At 43.5% G+C, this 22,585-nt stretch overlaps 1 protein-coding gene across 5 annotated transcripts in view; it reads right to left on the bottom strand.

Moving 5' to 3' along the window:
- The window catches only part of msrab (methionine sulfoxide reductase Ab), a 70,262-nt gene that overhangs the window by 36,448 nt on the left and 11,229 nt on the right, over positions 1 to 22,585 (bottom strand). For 4 of the 5 annotated variants that reach the window (XR_015778788.1, XM_088087878.1, XM_042501446.2 and 1 more), the window contains exons 4-5: positions 17,939 to 18,043; positions 5,701 to 5,807 (exon numbers count right to left, since the gene is read on the bottom strand). Coding sequence is in view for 4 of the 5 variants with exons in the window: in XM_088087878.1 (XP_087944004.1) it covers positions 5,701 to 5,807; positions 17,939 to 18,043 (212 nt within the window). In the remaining variant the exon portion in view is untranslated. The remainder of the gene's footprint in view (positions 1 to 5,700; positions 5,808 to 17,938; positions 18,044 to 22,585) is intronic. The other variant, XM_088087879.1, reaches the window with a different exon arrangement.

Below are 22,585 nucleotides of genomic sequence, written 5' to 3'. Positions count from 1 at the left end.
ACCGCCGAAAGCAAAAGCTCGCTCTGCGGTACAATGCTGATAACAGATAGACCGTGGCTCTGCCTGAAAACACATGAAGGAGGCTGACATGATACTTATCGACTAGTCCGCAGCACCACGCTTGCCCTCCATGACCTCAGGGAGAGAGACGGAGCGCGAGTGATGGAGAGAGGACAGAGGAGGGAAGACAGACGGGGAAGAGAAAGAGACACAGGGATGGTGCAGAGACACGCAGGAAGAGATGGAGGGAGGTAAAGGAGGAGAGCATTGGAGATTATCCAGAGGCTGACAGAATGAAAACAGACTGTGGTAAAAAAAAAAAATGTCTGAAAGAGAGAAAAGATAATGAAAGAGTGGTATAATGCTTCTGTGAGGTTCTGTAAAATGCCATATATGTAAAACATTCATCACTGTGTGTGTGAGCTAAGGGATGTGCATTCCCTCTGTGTGTCTGTCTATGCACAGAGGATGAAGAGTTTTTCCCCCCCTCTGCCCTACTCTGTTCATATCTCTTTCTCTTCGTCAGTGCGGGTCAGGCATCCATTTTAGCTGGGCTCTAATCTTCAGCGAGCGCTCCTACATTTTGTGAGCGACGAAGCCAACACTCCTACATTTTGAGAGGGAGAGAGGATGCACACACTTCAGTCTCGGAGCGAGGCGGTGCGCGCTCCTACGTTGTTGTTGTTTTCTTTTTGTTGTTTTTTTTCCAGGGGCAGACAACAAGTAGCGCAACATCTGAAGACCGAAAAACGCTGAAGATCATCTCTGCATTCTCGGGAAAAGCGAGCGCCCTTTTAACACTTCAGCTGCACTGTACTCAATACCTTACTGTCAATATCTCACCAAGGGATGGACATTTACCTTCTGGCAATTATAAAAGTTATTTGTGAACAATACACGTCTTAGAATTTTTTATTAACGGTTAAATCTTAACCAATACTGCCTTGCGGTACGAAAGACATCTTGTTGCAATCGATCAGCTCAGCAAAAATATTTTCGTGTAAAGCACAAGCCGACTATAAAACGCGGGAGCTGGGGAATAGCTGGAAGGGTAAATCTGACTTTTGAAGACTTTCCAAAATGAGAGACGTGTGTGACTTGAAGCCTGATTACAAAACCTGCTGATGCTGTGCCCCGTTTTAACAACCCCCGGGCTTCTCCTCCAGACTTCTAGCCCCAAACTATCCCCCCATTTTTTTTTCCAGCCATCATCCGAACCCCTGTGCACCCTCCCCTGCTTCCCCCTTTCAAGCTCATTAAGTTGGGATGCCTTATCAGAGGGCACACTCACCCCTCCAAGGCCCTACGCACATGCATGTGCGCGCTCACATGCAATATTCGAGCTGGCTTGATAAAACCTATTGTTCATACATGCACCCTCTCTCACACACACATTTATATATAGAGAACCCCTGTTCTTCCGTTTTTCTCTCCAAACCCTAACCCATCTCTAACCCAACCCCACCCCGCACTCTCCTCCTAATCAACTCTTCCCATCCCTTCTCTCTCAACCCCCCAACTCACCCAGCTCTGGGGAGACACATTTTAGCAGAGAGGGAGGGATAGAGAGAAAAGAGAGAAGGGGAAAGAGAGAGAGAGAGACAGGGGAGACAGAGGGAGAGAAAGAGATGCACTCCTCCTCTCTGCTCTGCTGCCACAGCGGCTTGGCTACAGAAGCCTTTGATGTTCTGCAAATTTCAAATTTCATTATAGAGAACCCCCTTCTCCTCTCCCCTCCCTCTCCTCCCCCTCTCTGCTCTCGCGCATAAACAAGCTTTTCTGCCTCACTCCCTCACCCCCACCCCCACCCCCACTCCACCCAATGCTGAAGTTAAGAAACTGAAAGCCCTGCAGAAGAGACTCTTCGTATGGGTTAATTATTCATTGGGCTGTGCGTGTATGTGCCAAATGTATGTCTCTCTGTGTGTCTGTACGTACATGTGAGTGTGTGTGAGTCACGGGCTGGCAGTGGGGTGGAATCTGGATTTTGTGATGCCTGTCTTATCTCCGATCGTCTTGGATCGCCTCCACCCACTCGCTCTTGTCACTCTACCGAACATGCACTCACTTCTCCCTGATAAGAGAGCGTTGGCCTTTTAGGATAAAACACACACAACTTCACGCGCAAACGGACGGACAGACACACAGACACACAGACACAGACACACACACACACACACACACACACACACACACACACACACACACACACACACACAGGAAGCCCTTCCTCTGTAGAGATGCCATTTTCAAGCCAGGGCGTTCTTGAGACTCAGCATCAATGCGGCAAGGCAACCATTTCAGGGCAGGAAGCTGCCATTTTGGTTCAGAGCGTGTCAGCTGCTTTGAGAAGATATGTGTCCCAGTGGCCCTCAGATGAAACTGGGGTGCCACTGAAGTGGTTGACAGATCGGTGGTGTCAGCAGCGTTGGTGGGGAGAGGGAAGGGGAGAACGAGAGAGAAGGAGGGGAGAGTCTGAGTGCGTTTCTCTTCTGGATGTTCGTAAATGGGTGTGTTTTTTGAGAATCAGCTGTAAACTGGGTTGAGGTTCTCAGCCTTTCCGTGGCATCGAGGTGACATGAAGATAATGTTTGATATAATGGCCTTTTCTGTGCTGTAACATGAACCCACTGAACCTTTGGCTGGTTCTGCTTGGTTTTCATACAGTTAATTCACAGGCATATAGTGTAGTCATTACATGTCTTATATTGTTATACTGCTATATTATATATTTTATATTGTTAAATACACAAATGTCATCAATTGGGATGTCAGTGGTACTATCAGTATCCTGGGACAGTTTTTTACCCTTTAATATTTATATGTTTTCAGCAGCATAGATATATATACTGCATGGATTTAGATAGATTCAGTACTGAGTTTTAACATAGTTTTTTTAAACACTGTGTCCACAACTTTCATAGTTTCTTCTTAAAAAGAAGACACTGCTTACTGTCTGGCACCTGGTCAATACCTTTATCCAACTTCAGCTGCGCATGATAAATTTGTAGCTATGAAAATTGCAGACACGGTGCTGAAAAAATGCAAATGGTAAGGTGAAAGGCCAAGCAGACAAAGCTGGGGTTGGCTTATATTTTCACTAGCAACACTGTTTACAAACGTTAACTGACAATTCCTGCATACTATTCCTTTAATGATTACTGCATTAACATTTAATAATTAACAACAATAATCCATATATATCATACAATGAGATAATTTTATCAACTGCTAGAAAGAACTTAACTCAAAGACAAACTTGTAACAGTGCTGAAAATAAAAAAGTTGAACAACTATGATTCAGTGAAAATGACATAAACTACTTCTTACTGATGAAGATCATGTCATATGACTAAAAGCCTTAGAACAGCTTCAAAACAGACTTGAGTTGACCAGTCTGAGGACAAATTTTTGTTAACGTGACAACATCGCAACCATGCAAGATGAATCCTTGACTTTACAGGTGTGTAACTGAGAGCAAAATGAAGGCCAAGTTGGGACATGGGTGTGCTCTGAGGAAGGGCACCGCGGTGTAGAGATTCTATTGCAAGATGGTCTCTAGTTTCTATTTGTGATGAAAATTTCTAAACATTTTTAATCAAGCTTTAGGCAATACATATTATTAAGCATGTGCATTCTTCAATACACACTTTACATATTACACTCCTCATCCCACTCCAGAGTGAGATGGCTAACGGCTTATACACCTAAGTGGTGTGCATGCGTGCGTGTGTGCGTGTGTGTGCGTGTGGGGTCACTGTCAGTTGATAGCCTGTCAGTCAGTCAGTCATGGCCCTCTGATCTGATTGCCTCCCTCTTTCTCCTCCCCTGCTGTCCCTCCCCCTCTCATTCACCACCTTCCTGGTCTCAGCTGCCACTCCTCTGTCACCTCTGACCTCAGCCCAAGGCCAAGGTTGGGAGGTTGTCGCCATGGCAACATGAAAAGCCCTGTGGTCCGTGACTGCTGACCCCGGGACCCCCCAAGTAACCATGACGATCATAATTTGCTCCCCTCTGCCCCCCTGCCAGCTTGTCCATGAATACCATTTAGAGAGACGGACGCACCAAAGTGATGCAGGGATCAACGGATGGATGGACTAATGGACGGTGGGACGGACAGATGGATGGGAGAACAAAAGGGGGACGCGTGCCCCATTGAAAGGACGAGCTTTAGAAATGAGTTTTGATGACCTATCGACCCTTATCCTCTCTTTCAGTTTGAGAAAAAGGACGTCAAATATTGGATGTAGATGGGGATCAAGTCAGCAGAGGTGGCTTTGCTTGACTAAACAGCATCAAACTCTTTAGAGGTCACCACTCTAGAGACTGGCTTTTAATTCTGAGTCAAATAACTGGGACAACCCAAAACTACAGCTTAACAGCAGGGCTGTACCAAATCAGATTTGGCTGTTCAATAACAATATTCCAAGATTAGTTTTGTTTTCCGTATAAAATTTTAAAGTTTGAACGGGCTCCACGGGATGTTCAGTGTGACACAGAACTGATGTCATACAGTAAAAGAGCTGACGGAGCTAATGGCGGGTTGTTAATGTGCAGCAACACTTTTGGCCAACACTAAATATGAAACAAAAGTCAGAGGGTACATTGTATTAAGCTGTGTGAGCTGCAAATTCACCACTTCTAAGCAGAAGGTCTGTCCTCCTCTGTGCCGCTGTCTGCATGTCTCCAACTTCAAAAGAATAGCATGAAAGCCACGATCACTCACTGTACAGCAGTCTGGGGACCCAATCGTCCCCCAGAGGCACGCTGCATGGCACACTGACCTTACAAGCAAAAAACAAAACAAAAACGAGCAAAGACTGTCCGACTTGAAGCAATCTTAGTTGGCTAAGGGTCTCCAACTGATGATTCGAATCTCCGACTTTCAGAGGGCAGCCCTCGTTAACGGACAAAAAATTAATTTGAAATTATGTTTTGCTCTTGGAAGGCTGGTATTGAATTTCAGAAATATTTAAAATGAAAAAGCTAACCCCCTCTTCGAGGAACCAAAAGATTAAATACCATTTATTCTAAAGCATAAATGGATTGAATTTATAACCCCATTCAAGAAGACTCTGTATGACCTACTACTGTTTTAACTTCCTCTCCTCTTTGCCATAGAACCTGTAGCAATGTACACTTCCGCAGTTCAAATGTAAATAATTAAGTTTACTTAAAGAGCTTGAGATGGCTAGATATACACAAGTTTGTGAATGCTTGTGCACATGTTTATACGTAACTAAATAAGCATATGTGGATGAAAAGCAATGAGGAAAAAAGTAAGGGAAAGAAATGAAATGCATCTGTAAATTATGCTGCATCTGCATTATACAGGAATTATCATTGTAAGTATTGTACACAGTTTTTTATATAGCTGTAGTTTTAAAAGTTGCAAATAAAAAGCACATTAAAAAAAAGACATTTTTGATCATTCTCATTTTGTCACTGACAGGATTCAAATTACAAACATCTAATGTTTGAAAGTTACTGCACAACACAGATGATGTGTGTGAAGTTGGAGCAAAGCAGCTTGTGTTATGCTTCAACACTGAACAGCAAATTACAAAAAAATGTTAACCATTATTCACACTTTTTACAACAGATGTTCTACCGTACTTCACACATGGTTTGCTTATACGCAACGCCATGCTTGAGTACGTGTCATAATGAAACCTTGTGATGTGTGTGTGGGTATTTTACCTGCTGGAAGGCCACTTTGCTCTTCAATGCAAGCTCCTGTTGAGTGGGGCTGGATGTGTAAATGGCTGAACGATACTGAGTACCACGGTCGTTGTGCTGTCTCATACCTGCGTAAACACACACACAAAAGAAAAACAAGACACCCCGCAAATAAGCATAAGTACCACAATTGCCATGGACACAATGTCATTTGCATGTAAAAGGTTTTCACAATTATGTCATCATCCTGCATCTTGAATTCATGAAGCCAAATGAATTCAGAGATCACAGCAGATTTGGGCTTTCATTAGGGAGGCCTGCGGTGTGGAGGTGTATGGGCTCGTGGAGGTGGGTGTATTTTCCTCTTTGTCATCTATGTGGCACTGTCAAAATTTTCATCAGGTTTACATCAGTGTGTTTGGAGGAGGCCCAAGCCTAATGTACCTTGATTAGGAGGCCAAACCGCTGCCATCACTTTTATGCTTTTCAGAGGCTACAATCCTGAGCAGCTCTGGCATCCATGGACCACTCCATGACAGCTTCTGTCTGTCTTTATCTCTAACCCTCTCACCCACTCAGTCTTTGTTTCTCCTCTTTACTGAAGAGCATAATGCTTTCTTTATCTATCCCCCCAAATCCTTGTCTTTCTCAATCTTTGGCCTCTTGAATATGGGCTGGGGCAGTGGTACAGTGCGTGTTCTTCTCTCTGGCTTTTACAGCTTTTCCTTTCAGCCTGCAGACAGCAATATTGGCTTAGTTCATTTGAACAACAGATTCCCCCTCTGTGTTGCGACTGTCACTTAAATTGGTCAAACTTTGACTTTTGTTCAGAGATTGCTCAGATTAGTGGTATCAAAGGCTACATGAGTGGAGGAGCTGGTTCTGTCTCTGCTGAAGTACTCTGAACTTTTATGTACGCAGTGTCTTTTCCATTTCAGAGTCTTTGTGTCTTATTGTTGTGTCCATTTCTTCCTGTTTTCCAGTGAATTTTTTTAAAGCGCTATTACCTAAATAATTTGGCTACAAAGGGGCAGAAATACAAACTGTAAACACAACAATGACAATGTAAACATGCCTACATTCACATGCACACAATATTCCAGATTTTCCAAAAGACAGTATTCCTTCTAAGCTGTTTACATGACTAATGAAAATGAATATTCCCCTAACTATGCAGTTTGCAGATTACACACTGCTGCAGCTTCTCGTGGCCAATATCATAGAATGTCAGCTAATTAGACATGCCAACAAGCTGGGTCAAACCACACATACTTCTTTGACTTCACTGGTCAAAGTTCACGAAAGTTTAACTCCACATGATGTAAGGCTGCAAATTTTCTTTGCCTACGAATGTATTAGTCACCCCTTTGCTTGCATTGAATTAAAAGCCAATGAGAGGTTAACATTCATCAGCATTAAATTTGGTCACATGTGACCGCAGCCTTTACATAAAATGTTGATAAGTGTTTGATAAGTACCTCTCTCAAATGCAGTGTGTTGTAAAGGTAGTCAATTAGTGTGTTGAAATGTGTGCGACAGAAAAGAGATATATGTCAAGCTATAATATATAGGAAGCTCTAATAACAACCTATGATGAAGAAACAACAACAACAACATTATTAACCAATCAGAAGTGGCCATTGTCATGCCACAGTGTTCCCTTGCCACAGTTATAGTGCTCTTCCTCATAGGATTTCCTCAGGAGATAAGGTCTGTTTCCCATATAAGCTTTCATGTGTTTTACATTTTGTCAGACGTACGTGACACCTGTTAATATCTCTCTGTGCTGTTTCTATTTATATTGTGGAGGAAAACAGATTTCCATTGAATGTGCTGACAAGCCGCAGCCACGAGATGCTGGCATCTCCCTGACACAGTGATCTGCATATCTTGTTCTCTTTAGATTAAATGTTACCTTACATCACAGAGTGTCACAATCTATCTGTGACACAGTCTGTTCAGATATTACGGCTATAAGTATTCATCTGGTCTTCATTCAAATGAGAGCAGACAAGCAGACGTCGCCCGCTCTCCGACGCACACTGAATGCCTCAGAGAATATGCTTCACTGGAAATTTCCTCAACAATATTAAATGCTTGAGTTGTTCAAATATGATAAAACAGTATGTTGTGGAGATAACCATGTTGAACATAATGTGTGCGTATCAGTCACTCAGTACAGAGCTTTCCCTTTAATATCTTCTTTATCAAAAAGCAATACATTTTTATTTTTAAATCTTTCACAGCAGCCCTGAGTAAAGCAAACGGACATCTCTATCACATTTAAGTAAATGGCCTTAGAGAGAGAAACTGAGAGATACAGCGCACCCTTGCAGATTTTAAGTTTTGAACCAAACACTATCTGTGTCTCTTGTCTTTCCCTCCACTCTTAACCTCTCACACTATTCCATCTCCATTGGTGGTCTCGTCAACAAATTGACTTTAATCCTTGCTCTTAAAGCAGAGTTTCTTTTTTATCTGGAGTATCCAGTCGAGACACTTTTCTTGGAAGCTTCTTTGGATTTTCTGCCATAGCTTCTGCCACACTCCTATCTGCTGCTCCGTCACCAGTGTCTCTTCCCCCTTCAGCCACCCTTTCGCTCTGACTGGCTGACGTGAAATGCATAACATCCAAACCACATCTTTGTTCTTATGTGAAATAGAGAGAACTTTCCCTAGTGGTGATTGGCGTAATAGAGTTCCCCAGGGATGATGTTTTTCTTTGGGTCATTACAGAAAATAAGCTCTGTGGTAAACAAACGTTAATGATACTTAAACATTTTGTTCAGCAAGATAATCTTCACAAATGAACACCACATTGAGGATTTTTGAAGCCCAAATGTAATTGCTAGAAGTAAAAAGCTATTGTTAGGCTAACATGAACTACACTACGATCGCATTGCCACCGCTATGAGGCTGTAAAGTCGTGTTCGGGGTGGTTTGGGCTGATGACGTTGTGTAGTCTCATTTAGCCACTTGCTAGCAACCTTTTTTTTCAAGACACATAAAAGCTTCAAATTTTGTGAGTGGGGTTTGTGCTGACATATTTTATGTTGTAGCACAAAACATTAAAGTCTCTTCAGCTTGTATCAACCACAGACCTTATTTCAGGCTTCTAACCAAAAACCCATTCAAAAAACCTGCTGACTTTGAGACGAGGGAACCAGAGGTGCTGCAGATTTCAAAGTTTTAGGACTCATTCTCTGGGTTCTTTACAAGCTTTGTGTGAACTTTCTGAGCAAGGGTTTACACGTACAACATGTTCATTTATATGAAAACATTTCGTGCTCCATCTTTCAGCATAATATAAATATGACTTCGAATCTGCACTCATGCTAGTGGATCTGCAAGGCTGTACATAAGCACAGTAGTGATTGTCGCTAAATGCCAACATGCTCACAATTGGTTGCCAAGCCTTAAGTGGGCTGGTCTTATCTAACATCAGCCTGTCAGAGGTAAGATGCAAGGAGTTGACAGGAAAGGAAGGAGAGTGGCATGCTGCTGATAGCCACAGCTTCTTGTTGAGACAATGATGGACATGAATGATAGACTTCACTCCTGTAATATTTGGTTTATTTTCTGTCTGCAAGTTGTTCAGCTAAATGAACTGGAACTAACGCTAAGCTCAGTGCAATGGCTGGAAACACGAGAAACTTTTTACCAATCCATCCAATACTGATGGAGACATTTCACTGAAAACTTCATATGTCAACCTACTGGTGCTGTGAGAGCAAAAGCCAGAGGATTATTAAGGTCATTAGGCTTCATCTTTGGGAATGGTAAATGTCTGTACACAATTTCATGGCAATCCATCCAATAATTGTTGAAATATTTCAGTTTGCAACAAAGTTGTGGACCAATCTGCAGACCACCGCTGCCATCCCGAAAAACATGCCCAGAGTGGCTAAAAACATCCCTGATTTCATATTCTACTACTTGAAGATAGTAGTAATATATATTGTGCATTTTTTATATTTCCATCTATTTTTTCCTTGTTGTACCATCCCAATTCAACCCACTCTCTTGTTTGTCTCCCTCTGTTTCTGCATCCATGTCTACCCTCACCCTCTTCCTCTCCATCTCTGCAGTGTTGGATGTCGGCCATCTTGCCCCCAGCGCTGTTGTTCTGTTGGGGCTAATGGTGGCCCCTGCATCAAAGACCACCGAGCCACTCTGCCATTGGCTGTCCACCAGAGCCTTCATTCTGATTGGCTAGCTGGCAGGGGTCTGGTAGCTTTGCTGCTCCCTGTGACCTTCCCTGCTGACCCCGACGTCCTCAGATACACACAGCTATGCTTGCGCGCGAGATCATGTGTGAACAAAACATGCATATTGATTCTGAGAGGAGATAAACATGATGAAACTACTGCAGGTTTCCCACACATTTTAATGGACAAAATTTCAAAACTTTTCCATGACTTTTCAAGGACCCATTAAACAAAAAAAAAAAAGATTCATTGCCCAACTTACCCAGTGTTTTTCAAACATGTCACACTCAAACTCTATTCAAAAATAATTTGAAATGAAAAGAGAGAGGTAATGTGGGGAAAAAAAATTAACAAACATAACATGATGGTAAACGAAACGTCACACACTGACTCATATTACAGAGCAACGTTACATCAACAGCTACAAAAAATAGATTTTTCGTAATGTTACATTATGTGCAAGGTTACTTGCACATAATGTAAGTACTTTTCCAGGTTTTCTATGACCATGGGAACCTTGCAAGAGAGGTAGACGATTAATATCTCTAATTTAAAAAGTAAAGAAGTCTTTTCATCACAAAGAAATGCTTAATGATACGGATATCAAAGGAAAGTCAAGAGACAAACACCCTTGAGTGGTTGTAGCTGCTTCCAACACAAAGACAATTAAGATTCATCACATCTTCAGAGATCTCTCCACCATCAGACGAGGAGATACTCCCTAATCAAAATATTAACACCATCCAAAACATCAGCCGCAGTTTCGACTATACTAAGTCCAAATCCATCCCCCATAAGCATTCATTCCTCAAAAAACTACAACGGCAACAAATACCACCCAAAAAACTCAGATCCCCCCCCACCCGCCGCCGCCGTCTCTCTCTTGCTCTCTCCATTTTTAACAGCCCCCTTCGTTATTTTCTCCATCCATCAAAGGCGGCAGTAATTATTAATGAGAGCCTCCCTGTTCTCTCTGCATTATGCATGAGAGCCTTGCCTCTGAAAGCAAAGGGTAATGGGGGGTGGACAGAAGGGGAGGGGCTACGGGTCACACACGCGCACACACACATATGCACACCTCCTCTCAGGGTCACTGACCTACGCCCACAAAGCCAAAAATATTAATTAATTGCTCCCCCACCTACACAAGAAAATGTAAAAGTACCCCCTTTGACACAAATGGAAGCCAAAATCAGACAAAGTGGGAGGGTGGCGGGGTTTCTCGAGTCTCCGAGGGAGTAGCTGCTCTCTCCAGCAGACGTTCGTGCACAAACCTGCGTACACAAATGTACATGCATACACTTTTTAGGGCTTGTTGTGTTTAAACCCGCTGAGATTTCTTGCAAGTCTGTAAAATCTCTTCCAGTGTTTACCCTGGCACGCAAAAAAATGGCAGCGCTCAGCTTGTCCCTGCTGGCTGTTGAGGATAAAAGCCTGCTATTTCTCCCACTTCCAACTTCACCTTCACTCCTTCCATCTGCAAATTGTGCTCATTCACCTTCTGTGTTTGGCTCCCTCCTTATTCCCTACTCACTCATTTCCCTTTACCTTCCGCTCCTTTTTCTCTGCGAATATACGTTATGTGTGCATACGCGCAGTGAGGGTTGCATGAAAGAGGGGGTGGGGATGCACAAAGCGTTGCCAGACGATTTTAAGTTGCAGGCTAAAAAAAGGAGATAAAACAGTAAGAAGGTAATCAGATTAAAAGGGATGCTGGTGGAGAACTGGGAAGGAGGGAGAAGATGAAGAGACGGAGGTAGAAATTACCGGCCAGCATAGAGTGAGAGCGCTGTAGCGTTGCGTGTAACGGCCCTCTCCAGAACCAGTGGCCTGACCCCGGCTTATTCCCCCCTGGCGTCTTTTTTACAAGACGATCCTTCATCCGTTAACAACTGTAAGAGCTGAGATTAGCCTCACCTCTCCACCTCTTTATGTATGGTCCCCTCCTTTCCCTCCGTCTCTTTCAGCTCCCTCTGTATTTCAGGAGCATTCACATAGATGTAAAACAAGAAAAGATTGCAAATGAGGCAAAAAAAAGCCCATTTAATTATGGAGACGAAAGAATAAACATTTCAGCAGTCAAGCTATTGTCAGTGTCCGCAATTAAGAAATGTTTCGGCGTAATTGGTGACTTTTTGCATCCTTCTGAGCGTGGAGAGAAAAACATTTGAAGTGAATTCGGAATTATTGCACTTGGCAGTGCGTACCAATTAGACTGCAGCAGAGTGAGCACTAATGAACAATCCAAAATAGTTTCTTTTCTCATTTTTATTCCTACCTGCATTTCTGTACACTGTCACATGATGCAGTACTTGTTCACCGACTTCAGGTCTTGAGAGAGCACCCCTAACCCGGCACCCAAGCTGAGACATCAGCGAGGATTATTTGTCATTTTTCACGCTGATGAAGTCTGACCAGCTATCGTTATTTCTACTATTCTGTCAAAAAAGTAAACTGCAAATGAAAGGAAATATAATGCCTGATAACTGCAGTCTTCCCTGTGTGTGTGTGTGTGTGTGTGTGTGTGTGTGTGTGTGTGTGTGTGTGTGTGTGTGTGTGTGTGTGCGTATGATAGTACTCAGGGTTGTGCCGTGCCCCGCGGTCCCGTTACGACTGTGTGCGTGCCAGCAGAGCCCTCTCCTCCTCTCCCCTCTCAGCTGCTATTTTTGCCCTGTTCTTATGTAAGCTGCTCCTGACGCGCTGGAGACAGAGGCAGAGTACGGAGTTGGGTTGGTGAGAGCATCCCCAGCGGACACACACATACACTCGCTTGCACGTGCAAACACATATACACACACACACAGACAGAATATATATACTAAGGGGAGTGAATATGTGACATATGCAAACATACAGAGCAAAACAGAAAGCCATGCGCTGCTGGCTGTCAGATGGTGACACAACGCATGCAGAGGCAACCTTAAACCAACAGCTGAACTATGTGTCTCTTGGCCTTAGCACTGTGCATGTGTGTATATATGTGTGATTTGCACGTGCACATTATGTAGATTGCTGCAGCTACTATCGTCATGTCTTTTAAAAATCTGTTCCATCTCTCCTCAGCTTCCATTTTATTTTCTCTGCTGAAGCTGTGCTCTCTAACATGATCACTTCATGGTTCTGGGCATGTTGTCAGAGCACTGTGACTCTGGCCCTTACGCTGTTTATTTTTAGCTGCATCTAAATCTAACAAGTAGAGCTTGTTCTACTGTTGTACTCAAATCAGTGCAGATGAGAGCACAAGTTAAATTTCACGTATTCAATCAGTGATGTTGTATGTTAAAGTTTGGCCATGAAAATGTTTGCGTCATGCAAATACATGTCGGGTATTTCTATCGTAACTCATCATTCTCACAGCTGACACACAGCTTTGGGAGTTCAATTTCGATCCATTATCTAACAATTTCAAAATGTAGTAAACTAAAACTACGGAATTGAATATATATATATATATATATATTTGCACAAAAAAAAAGTATTTTTTTTTTTTCAAATGCCGCATCTTCTTTCAGAGCAAAAATCTTTTAATTACAGTTCATCTGATTTTGCGTGATGTCGACTCAATTTTCCCAACACTCAGAAAACAACTTTGACAGCCTGAAATTAACGCTGCAAATATTTAGGCTCTGTGTGCATTTCTGTGTTCGTGTGTATAATTTGGTGTCAGTCATTATTATGCAAAACACTGATGCTGAGGTCTCTGTCTCTAATCAGCAATAACAGCTCAGGTTCGGATGTGATGGTTGTTTTTTTTTTCAAAGTTGTAACCATCTTTGTATTTGGCTCTTTCTTCCTCATCACAACAACCCCCTCATCCTTTTTCATTTTATATCTCCCACATTGTTTTAATTACGTTTATTTATTTCCAAGGTGAATGAGCGAACAAAAATACTGAGGCTTTTGTCTAAAAAAAATAAGCAGACATATGTAAAAAGACTCTTTAGGTATAAAATATATAACCTCAACATAATCAAACGGACACACATAACTCAACCCCCACAGCATGCACACACGTGCCGCAATCTCCATAAATTAGGATTGTCAGTGTGTGTGAGGGTGTAATAACTGACACCTGGTAATAAGCATGCCATTCTCAGCCAACCAGGGGAGAGAGAGCGGGTTGGATAAAGAAGTGTGGGGGGTGGCAGAGGTCACAGGTCAGGGGTCAAGGTCACCTCCTGTGGGGATTGACTTTAGATGACTGGGGCAACCCTAAATTGAAGGATGTGGTGACACTAAGGGGGACACGGGGGGACCCCAACAGGGAATTGGCGTGTGTCACAGCCAGCTGGGGTGAAGATATTATATAAGGGAATATTCATGCTCATTTTAATTGTTAGAAGGTAACTGCCACTAGCGTGACTCGGCAGATGGAAGACAGCTTGATTTATGTCTATTTTGTGATATGACCTTATCCCCGCCTGTGTGTTTGTGTGATAAGCCATTGTTGTATTCTTTGTCATAAGCTATTTTTGTAGCTGAGGCTGAGTATATACCCTATGCAGCGACTACACGTGGCAGCTTTCAAAATAAACAGCTCAAATGAATAAAAATGACCACTATGACTGATTTTTGAATTGCAACCACCTATTTTATAATGTACCTCTTTTCTACCGTGTGACTCTACCATCTACCTACAAGGCTGAGCGTGCATGTACGTGCAGACGTTATCAAATGAGGACAGCCGCCTCGGCCATCTTAGCTGTGCATTTGTGTTTTTGTGTCTATCGCTGTTCACTGACGCAGCATCAGCAGCCCACACCATAAATACTGCATGGCCTCAAAAAATAGAGAGGATGGAGGGAACGAGGCGAGAGGAAGGAGAGGAGAGGAAAAGAGGAAACAAAGAGGAGGGGAAAAGCCTCGGTTGTTAAGAAGGGCGGCGGAGGAGGGTGGAGGGGCGACGGAGGAAGAGATGTGAGAACAGGGAAATGGGGGGTGGGGAGGGAGGATGAGGAGCAAGGGAGGAGAGAGTGACTAAGAGATAAAAGTGGAGTGAGTGGATGCGAGTGTGTTTGTGTGATGAGCGGATGGCCTCGGGGAGCGGTCGACTCACTGCGCTGCTCTGCGGATGTGCTGACGGGCTCCAGGCCGTTTGCTCACTCACTCGCCCCTCCGCTCTGCTCGCTGCAAAGAGGACAGGGGTGGGGGGGTGCAGGTGAGACGGGTGACGGGGGAAGAGATGAGACAGGAGGAGAGCAGGAAGCTGGGAAAGAATGTGGAATGGGGGGAAGGAACTAAACGGTGGAAGAGAAAAGAGGCATAAGAAATCATAGAAAAATGGAGGTGGCCTTACGTTTGAACAAGGAGCAAAAATGTGTGGAAGTGCAACTTTGGAGTAGCAGTGGAGTAAAATAAAAACATGACTTGACAAGTTAGTAAAGAGGTGCTTCCATCCTCCACTGGGAGTTAGGGGACGGGGGTACTGGGAGTGAAACAGGGCCTACGCTCTGCAACAACGAAGTGTCGAATAACTAACATGCCACTGGTGCAGCTGTGTGCACCCTTTTGCATGCACAGTATGTGTGTGCCTATTCGCATGTACGCACAAATGGAGTAAAGCTGTCTATGAGTAGGTATAATGAGCACTTGTGCATGATGTGAAGTGAACAGTATGCTCGTGTATGGAAATGTGTGCGCAATTGATCTGCAGTGTGTGAAAGAACAGCAAGACGTGTTTGCATCTCACCAGTGATCATTCCAAATGCATCAAAATCATGTTTTCAACGATGAAACCGAGCTGCTGCTGCTTCTGCTGCTGCCCTCTGACACACAGATGTCACTGCTCAGAGTTCATGTGTGCTCTGGTGTGTCCGCACACTCATGTGTAGGTATGTTACTGAAGAGTTGAAGACGTAAGAAACTTATAATATGGGAGCATGTTGAATGGGGGGTCTTTATGCAACATCCCAGGGAAGCCAGCAGATTGAGACTAGTGTTGCTGAATATGGAAAGAGGGCACACAGCAAAGGCTGCTGGGAGTTTCTGATTGGCTGCTAATGTTGCTATCCAGGCTGGGATTGGTGGAGCTGACGCAGCCCGACATCACGTTGTCGGGACTAAACCCTTTTGAACTGAGGCAAAGCAGAGAGGCACAGATCTCAAAACACATACACACACATATGTGCATACACACTTGCAACTACACACGCACGCATTAAAAGGAAGTATTGCATGCAACTGAATATGCATCTGTACATGATAGTTCCACAGCATAGTGTGTATGTATAAACCAGGATGGGCTTGTGTCAGGCGGAAACAGAATTCATAATGTTCCCAGGCTTGTCTCCATATATAATGATCTCTGGTGACTCCGTGCAGTTAAAAGGGAAACGAGCGAACTTCCTTAATTTCTCTATTCTCTTTTAAGCCCGGCTCTAAGGTGGACAGAATAAATTGGAGCTTAAGCATGCGTGAAGGCACAGCCAGCGGGCCCCTTTCCACCACTCCACGCCACATTTGTCAAATCAGAGGAATTTCTGCTACACGTGAACCCAGAAACCGAGGAGAGAGAAGTGGCAGGGATTCACATTTAAGTCACGCACAAGGAGTAACACTCCTAGAAAAAAAAAAAAAAGGATATTTGAGTTATTTCGGAATATGTCGCCTGGTCTTAACTGTAACAAAAAAAAAAAAAACAACAACGAGCAGAGTTTGTCGTCAATAAGCTGCATGCTATTAATAAAACATGAGATGAGACAAGGCAGTGAGTCAGGGGAAATGCATGACTACACTTCTGGCCTCACTGCCTTCGCCCCATGGCATGTCGGCTCAACTCTGCCTGTGCCTTTGCCCGTAGTAAGACGTGTCTCTGCCCTTGGCTACAGTGAACAGGAGAATGTCCTCTGATCGGGGTGATGTCAGATAGTTACTTCTGCCACTTCTAGTCAAACAGGTGAAGTGGAATGTGAAGAACATACCAAAACGTGCAGCCTGTCTGTCAGCTTTTTTTTGTAGATGCACAAACATGGCCGACATTTTAGTGTATCTAGGTCACGTGGCGTATGAGAAAACATCTATGACGGATGCAAAAGAGATGACAGAACTGATATGAACGTCACTGAGTTTGTGTGTGTGTGAGTGAGCTACTTTTAAGGCTGAAGGTCGGGCCTATGAATCTTTGATCCATCTCTTTCCAACTTGTCATGCCCCTCCCTACATTCAATATGAGTGAGCAGAGTACCTCTTTGCCTGTCCTTTCTCTCTCACAGACACATATGCGCACACGCACACACACACACACAAACACACACACACACACACACACACACACACACACACCCTCCCTGTGCCCTCCCGGTGCATTAATGTTCTTACATCACCTCCTCCAGTGAGCAGAAAAAAACAAGAGACCTGAAGAGATGGAGAGATGGGTTATGGGGGATGGGGTTCTTGATGCCGTTGGGGGGTTGAGAGACGGGTGGGGACGAGACGTGTGTCATTAAAGAGGAGAGCTGAGGAGACCTGGATTCAAATGCTATGAAGTTAATCATATTTGGCAAACTGTAATGAGTTTAGGAATATGGATCAACCTGAGTCAAAAAATATTTGCAGACAACTCTGTTGAATCATTTGGGGGAAATGTTACACCATGGCAAAGTTTCACCTGTGATTAGCAACTTCAGAATTGCCGTCAAGGGATTAAACCCACCCATCAAACGCACTATGCACAACAAAACAAAAATTCTCAAACATTATTCAACCCAGAAAAGACCAAATTTAGTATCATCATTGCATCAGTCAGAAGCCCTTATGAGAAGTGAATGACAAAAGGCTGGATAAAGTACATGCCATGCACATGCTCCAACATAGAGAGGGGGGTTTCTGCAGTTAGAACATGCACCACACTGGTGCGTCTCTCCATGGATGGCTGGATCTCAGACACATTAACACTGTCTGGCATTGACTTACACCCCTGAGACCTCCCCCCCATCACAACGCACACACAGGCACACGTCTGGGCATCATCCTTCTGCTCTAATACACCCTGTGACCCTCGGGACGGGTCTTATTTGAGGGCGACTTTTGGGTTTGTGTATGTGTGTTGCTACCTTGTGTTGGATTGTGGTTTTCCCAAAAGCACCTGAGCAGCTCCTCAAGGGTGATGTCTTTAGGGGAGAAGACCACCCTCACCACCTCAGTGTGACCAGTCAGACCTAAAAGAAGAGGGACCGACTTGGATTAGTCAAAATCAAGTTGTGTGGCGTCAACGCTCAAATCGCTGCAAAATGCTGGACAAGACAGTTGACTAACACTAAAATTACGATGTCTGTATGTGCCAGAGGTAGAGGGAATTCAGGCTGAACCACATTTAAGAGACAATGAGAGGGAAAGAAAAAGAAAGAGTAATAAAGAGAGAGGTGCAGACATAGAGAGAGAAGGTACGGTAAAGGTTAAGGCTTATGGTGGAAGTTGCCAAAAGCACACAGACATTCGCTCCTGTCTGCAGCTGCCAGGACCCCAAAGCTTCAACAAGCTGCCTGCAGGCATTCTCAAACATGGGGGAGGCTTTGGGTCTCACATGCAGGTGCATGTGAACAGACACACATGCACACACACACATTCACAGCAGGAAGAGTGTACTTGCAAACCTCAATGCAAACATATACCTTTGGCTTAATGTAAATACAGCAGTGTTAGTTTAGGATTGGATCAATAGGCAGCCATTCCCTTCTCGCACACATTACACAGACACGTGCACAGGTGTACATACACACAATACACACACCCACACAAACACACATACACAAATAGATGCATCAGGTGCATTGCAGACAATAGGAGAAGGGCTGCCAAATTCATGCATCTGGCCTGAGACCCACTTTCTGTCTCTAAATGACACTTGGCATGCCCAGAGGATCATCTCGTGCCAAATGAACAGGGAAGACTTCACCTGTTTAAACAGTTGTTACCTAAAATAAAGAATGGGGACATTTCAGTAGATACTAGCAGTTTTTTAGGACAATTAATAGTTTGTGTTTGCTGGAGCCTTTCACCTTTTTTTAATAATAAAATACCAACATATAATACAGGAATATTATCAGTGTATGTTTAACAGTTTGACAAGAAGGGAGACTACACACATTTTAAACATTTATTAAAACTAAAGTTAATACAAATGATGAATAGAAAGTGGAAGTTAGTGTTGTCAGCTATGAAAGCAATGCATGTATGGGTGGCACGTGTGCTGCGGAGGTGTTGAATGTGCAAAAACAAAAAGAGGAGGCTGCAGGGTGGACATCAGCTGTAGCGAGGGAGAGGCAAGAGGAAGCACATGTGCCAGCTCTTATAGCCAAAGGCCCAGGTGAGCTGACAACCAATTGTCGCCATCACAATACACAATGCACACTCTCACACCATATGGATAGATTTTGCTGTGGTTACAGCCAGCAGTGAGCAGGGTTGTGGGCTTGCAGTCACAGTGCAGGAAAGTCAACAGGAATGGTAGAAAGCAGTACAAAAGGAAAATGTGGCAAAACAGCTGTTGAGACCTGTTAAAAAAAGGTGAATATGCAGCATGATTTACCACGCTTGTCCCATCTGAAGGGGGTGAAAGGCTGAGAAGTGATGCCACTAAAGCTGCAACAGATTCAATGTTTTTCTGAAGGACACTTCAGCAGGGTGAACAGCATTCTGGGTGAGCGTGGCCTCCCAAATCATCACGACATCATGTTGCCCTTTTCTGTTTAATTGTTCTCCACTGTTGGAAACAGTAAAATTCCACGAAGCTTCAGATACGTCACCACATACAGGGCTCTATGGTACAGAGTCAAAAAGCATTTGAAAATGATTTATTGAAGGTGTTCATAAGTGTCTATAGGTCAGACTCAGGACTTAAAGTAAATTCAAGGCTATACAGAGGACTTCAGGAGGGCAAGATTGGACGAACCACCTAAAAAAAAGGGTGGGAAACGGACACTAAAAGTTGTACTAGAATAAAATAACCACTACCATTTGTTTTGGGCCTGTCCAAAAATAAAAGCTTATTTCCGTAATTTTTATACAGAATAAGTTACTGGGGACAACAATTACATTTCATTGGAAGAGCTTTGATGTACTTTCAACTTCTCACCAGAAAAATGGCAGTACTGGCCGTGTGTTCAAACATTTAAAATAATCAATGTTTATGAAGAAAAAAATATAGGGGTGCGGCAATGGCTCAAGTTACCAGATGCTAGTGAAAAGAAAAGAAAATTGATACTCTTCAAAGAAAGGGCAAGTAGTCACAAGAATAAAAAGCTATGACTATCCAAATTATGCAGTGTGAAAGTCCAAGGTATGAGCCAGCTGTCCAAAAATACATCTGAGGTGCAACAACTATGGTTAAAATTCCTTTATTAATTCATGGATAGACCAGCGCCTTTTGTAGGTAAAAAAAAAAAAAAAGATTGTAAAAAAAATCAGGTGCTCTTCAAGGACTGGGCGAGTGTGTGGCTCAAAGTGGTCCTATGGACAGATACTCCAGTCTTCGCTGGTGTCTTTGGTGTCTGTCTGATTAATGTCCATTTTGTAATAATGGATTTAATGGTTCTCTGTGGGATGTTCAAAGTTTCAGATGTTTTTTATAACCCAATCCTGATCTGTACCTCTCCAAAACTTGTCCTGTTTGGAGAGCTCTTTGGTCCTCATGGTGCCGTTTGCTTGTTGGTGAGGAAGATTCTGTGGCTTTTCAGAACAGGTCTATATATTCTGAGATCATGTTACACTGAGGTTGCTCACAGGGGAACTTTATTCAACTAATACGTGACTTCTGAAGGTAAATGGTAACACCAGGGCTGTTCAGCCCTGACAAAACTTAGCAAAACATTGATTTAAGCAGACACAATGGTGTGTTGAACACCCTGTTGTGTTACTCAGGCTCCCTACTGTTACATACTGTGAGGTTTATTCGATTTAATTCGAAGGGGCTCTATTGGCGTGGGAAAAGTTATATCTACACTGCCAAAGCAAGTGCGAAGTAAAAACAAAAAAATCTATGAACAGCAAGTAAAGCTTTCCCTGAATTTGGTTTATATTAATGTCACTGCTGATTGGGTACACCTCTGACAAAGCTACCACATGGGAGAAAACATACCCCAAAGCCTGTTACACACCATTTCGTACCGTTTTGAGGAAAACATTGTTTAACCTAGGAACTGTAGCATGGGACATAGGCCAAACTAAAAACTCAAAGTACACACCAAATAAATGTTTCCCAAAGATGGTTTCTGCCACTGAAGGTATTTCTCATCACCCTGATGTTTGTTCAAGTGATTGTTTTTCTAAGTTCAGTTTTAATGAGTTATTAAATTCCACACAATTGACAGCTGTGACAGCCAATCCATGTGCTCACATTCAGTGGGGCTGCTCGCACCACTGCGCAGACTCTGAATGACGTCAGCAGCGCAAGATGGAAGCAGCTACTCAAGATATTCTAGCTTCACTTAGGCATATGGGAGGTAAATAGGGACGCGTCCGTCTTTATATACAGTCTATGAGGTGAATACATATGCAAGCACCACTTTACAGTTTGTTTGTTTGTCACACACCCCCCCCCCCCCCAAAAAAAACTGAAATTACAGGTTGTAATGCAACAAGGGTGTGAATACTTTTATATTTTGTCTTTTAATGTGTGCTTTATAAAGAAAACTTACTTAGTTTGCGAGACAACTTTGGCAACCTATTTTGTCAAATGGGTATTAGGATTGTTGGATTCAACCCCATGCAACACTGTCGAGCTAAAGCACAAAAGATTACTTTATTCTGTTTTGCAAACGCACTACAAAGTAACACTGTCTAGCAAATTAGTCAAAATAGAATATGCTGATTGGTAATCACATCTCCTTGTATCCATCTCTCAGCTGTCTGTATTGCCTGTCCTCCCGAGACAAATTTGACTGCGCCTCAACCTCTCCCATATCTGTCTGTCAGACCATCCACCTAGCTATCTGCCTGTCTGTCCTTCCATCCTTCCCTGGCTCTGCTGACAGTTCCATCAGCCCCTTCTTTCTGTCCGTCCGTCTATCCGTCCAGCTGTCTGTCCTGCCCTGGCTGTGTTGACAGCTCCTCGGTCTCATGCCGTCGCAGTGTTCTGCTCCGTCATGGCCACTGGAGCGACGCCTGCACTCTCTCAGCCGATGGACAGGCAACTATTCTCTCTCACACGCACTTTTTCCCCCTCAATTTTTCTTTCCTCTTAAAAAAAGTTTATTTTACCCGTTTGCTCACTTGCTGCAGCTCTCAGTCTCTTTTTCTGTCATCTGTCTCCATCTCATCCTCCATAGCTGACCATCTTGTTGCTGGGAAGCTGACAGAAAGGGAGACTGGGAGCGGCAGACAGATAGGAAACATGCAATCCCTTGAAGGGCTCTGCTCAGAAAGTCTGCCAGCCGAGCCCAAAGCGTCTTTCCCCTCCTCTCCATGTCCCCCATGCTGTGCCTGCACCTAGACTCCATGCCTGCCTGTAATGATGCGCCCTCGAAATGGAGGAGCCCCAAACTAACAGCTCACGACTCCCAAAACACACGAGAGGCGCACGGAGTAAGACAGAGCTAGACATCTTCATTTGAATTATATATCAGCGCCCTACATGAATCTCTTTGAATCTCACAATGAGAAAAACGGAAGGACACGTAGCCAAATATTATCGTGGACTTTGACAGCAAATACACAGAATTCAAGCTTGAATCTCAGACATCGTATTTGCCAAATCGCAGTCG

The sequence above is a fragment of the Plectropomus leopardus genome, chromosome 14, assembly GCF_026936395.1.
Source record: "Plectropomus leopardus strain MGB_pleo_1.0 chromosome 14, ASM2693639v1, whole genome shotgun sequence".
NCBI lineage: Eukaryota > Metazoa > Chordata > Actinopteri > Perciformes > Serranidae > Plectropomus > Plectropomus leopardus.
This window is presented reverse-complemented; position numbering and strand designations above follow the sequence as displayed.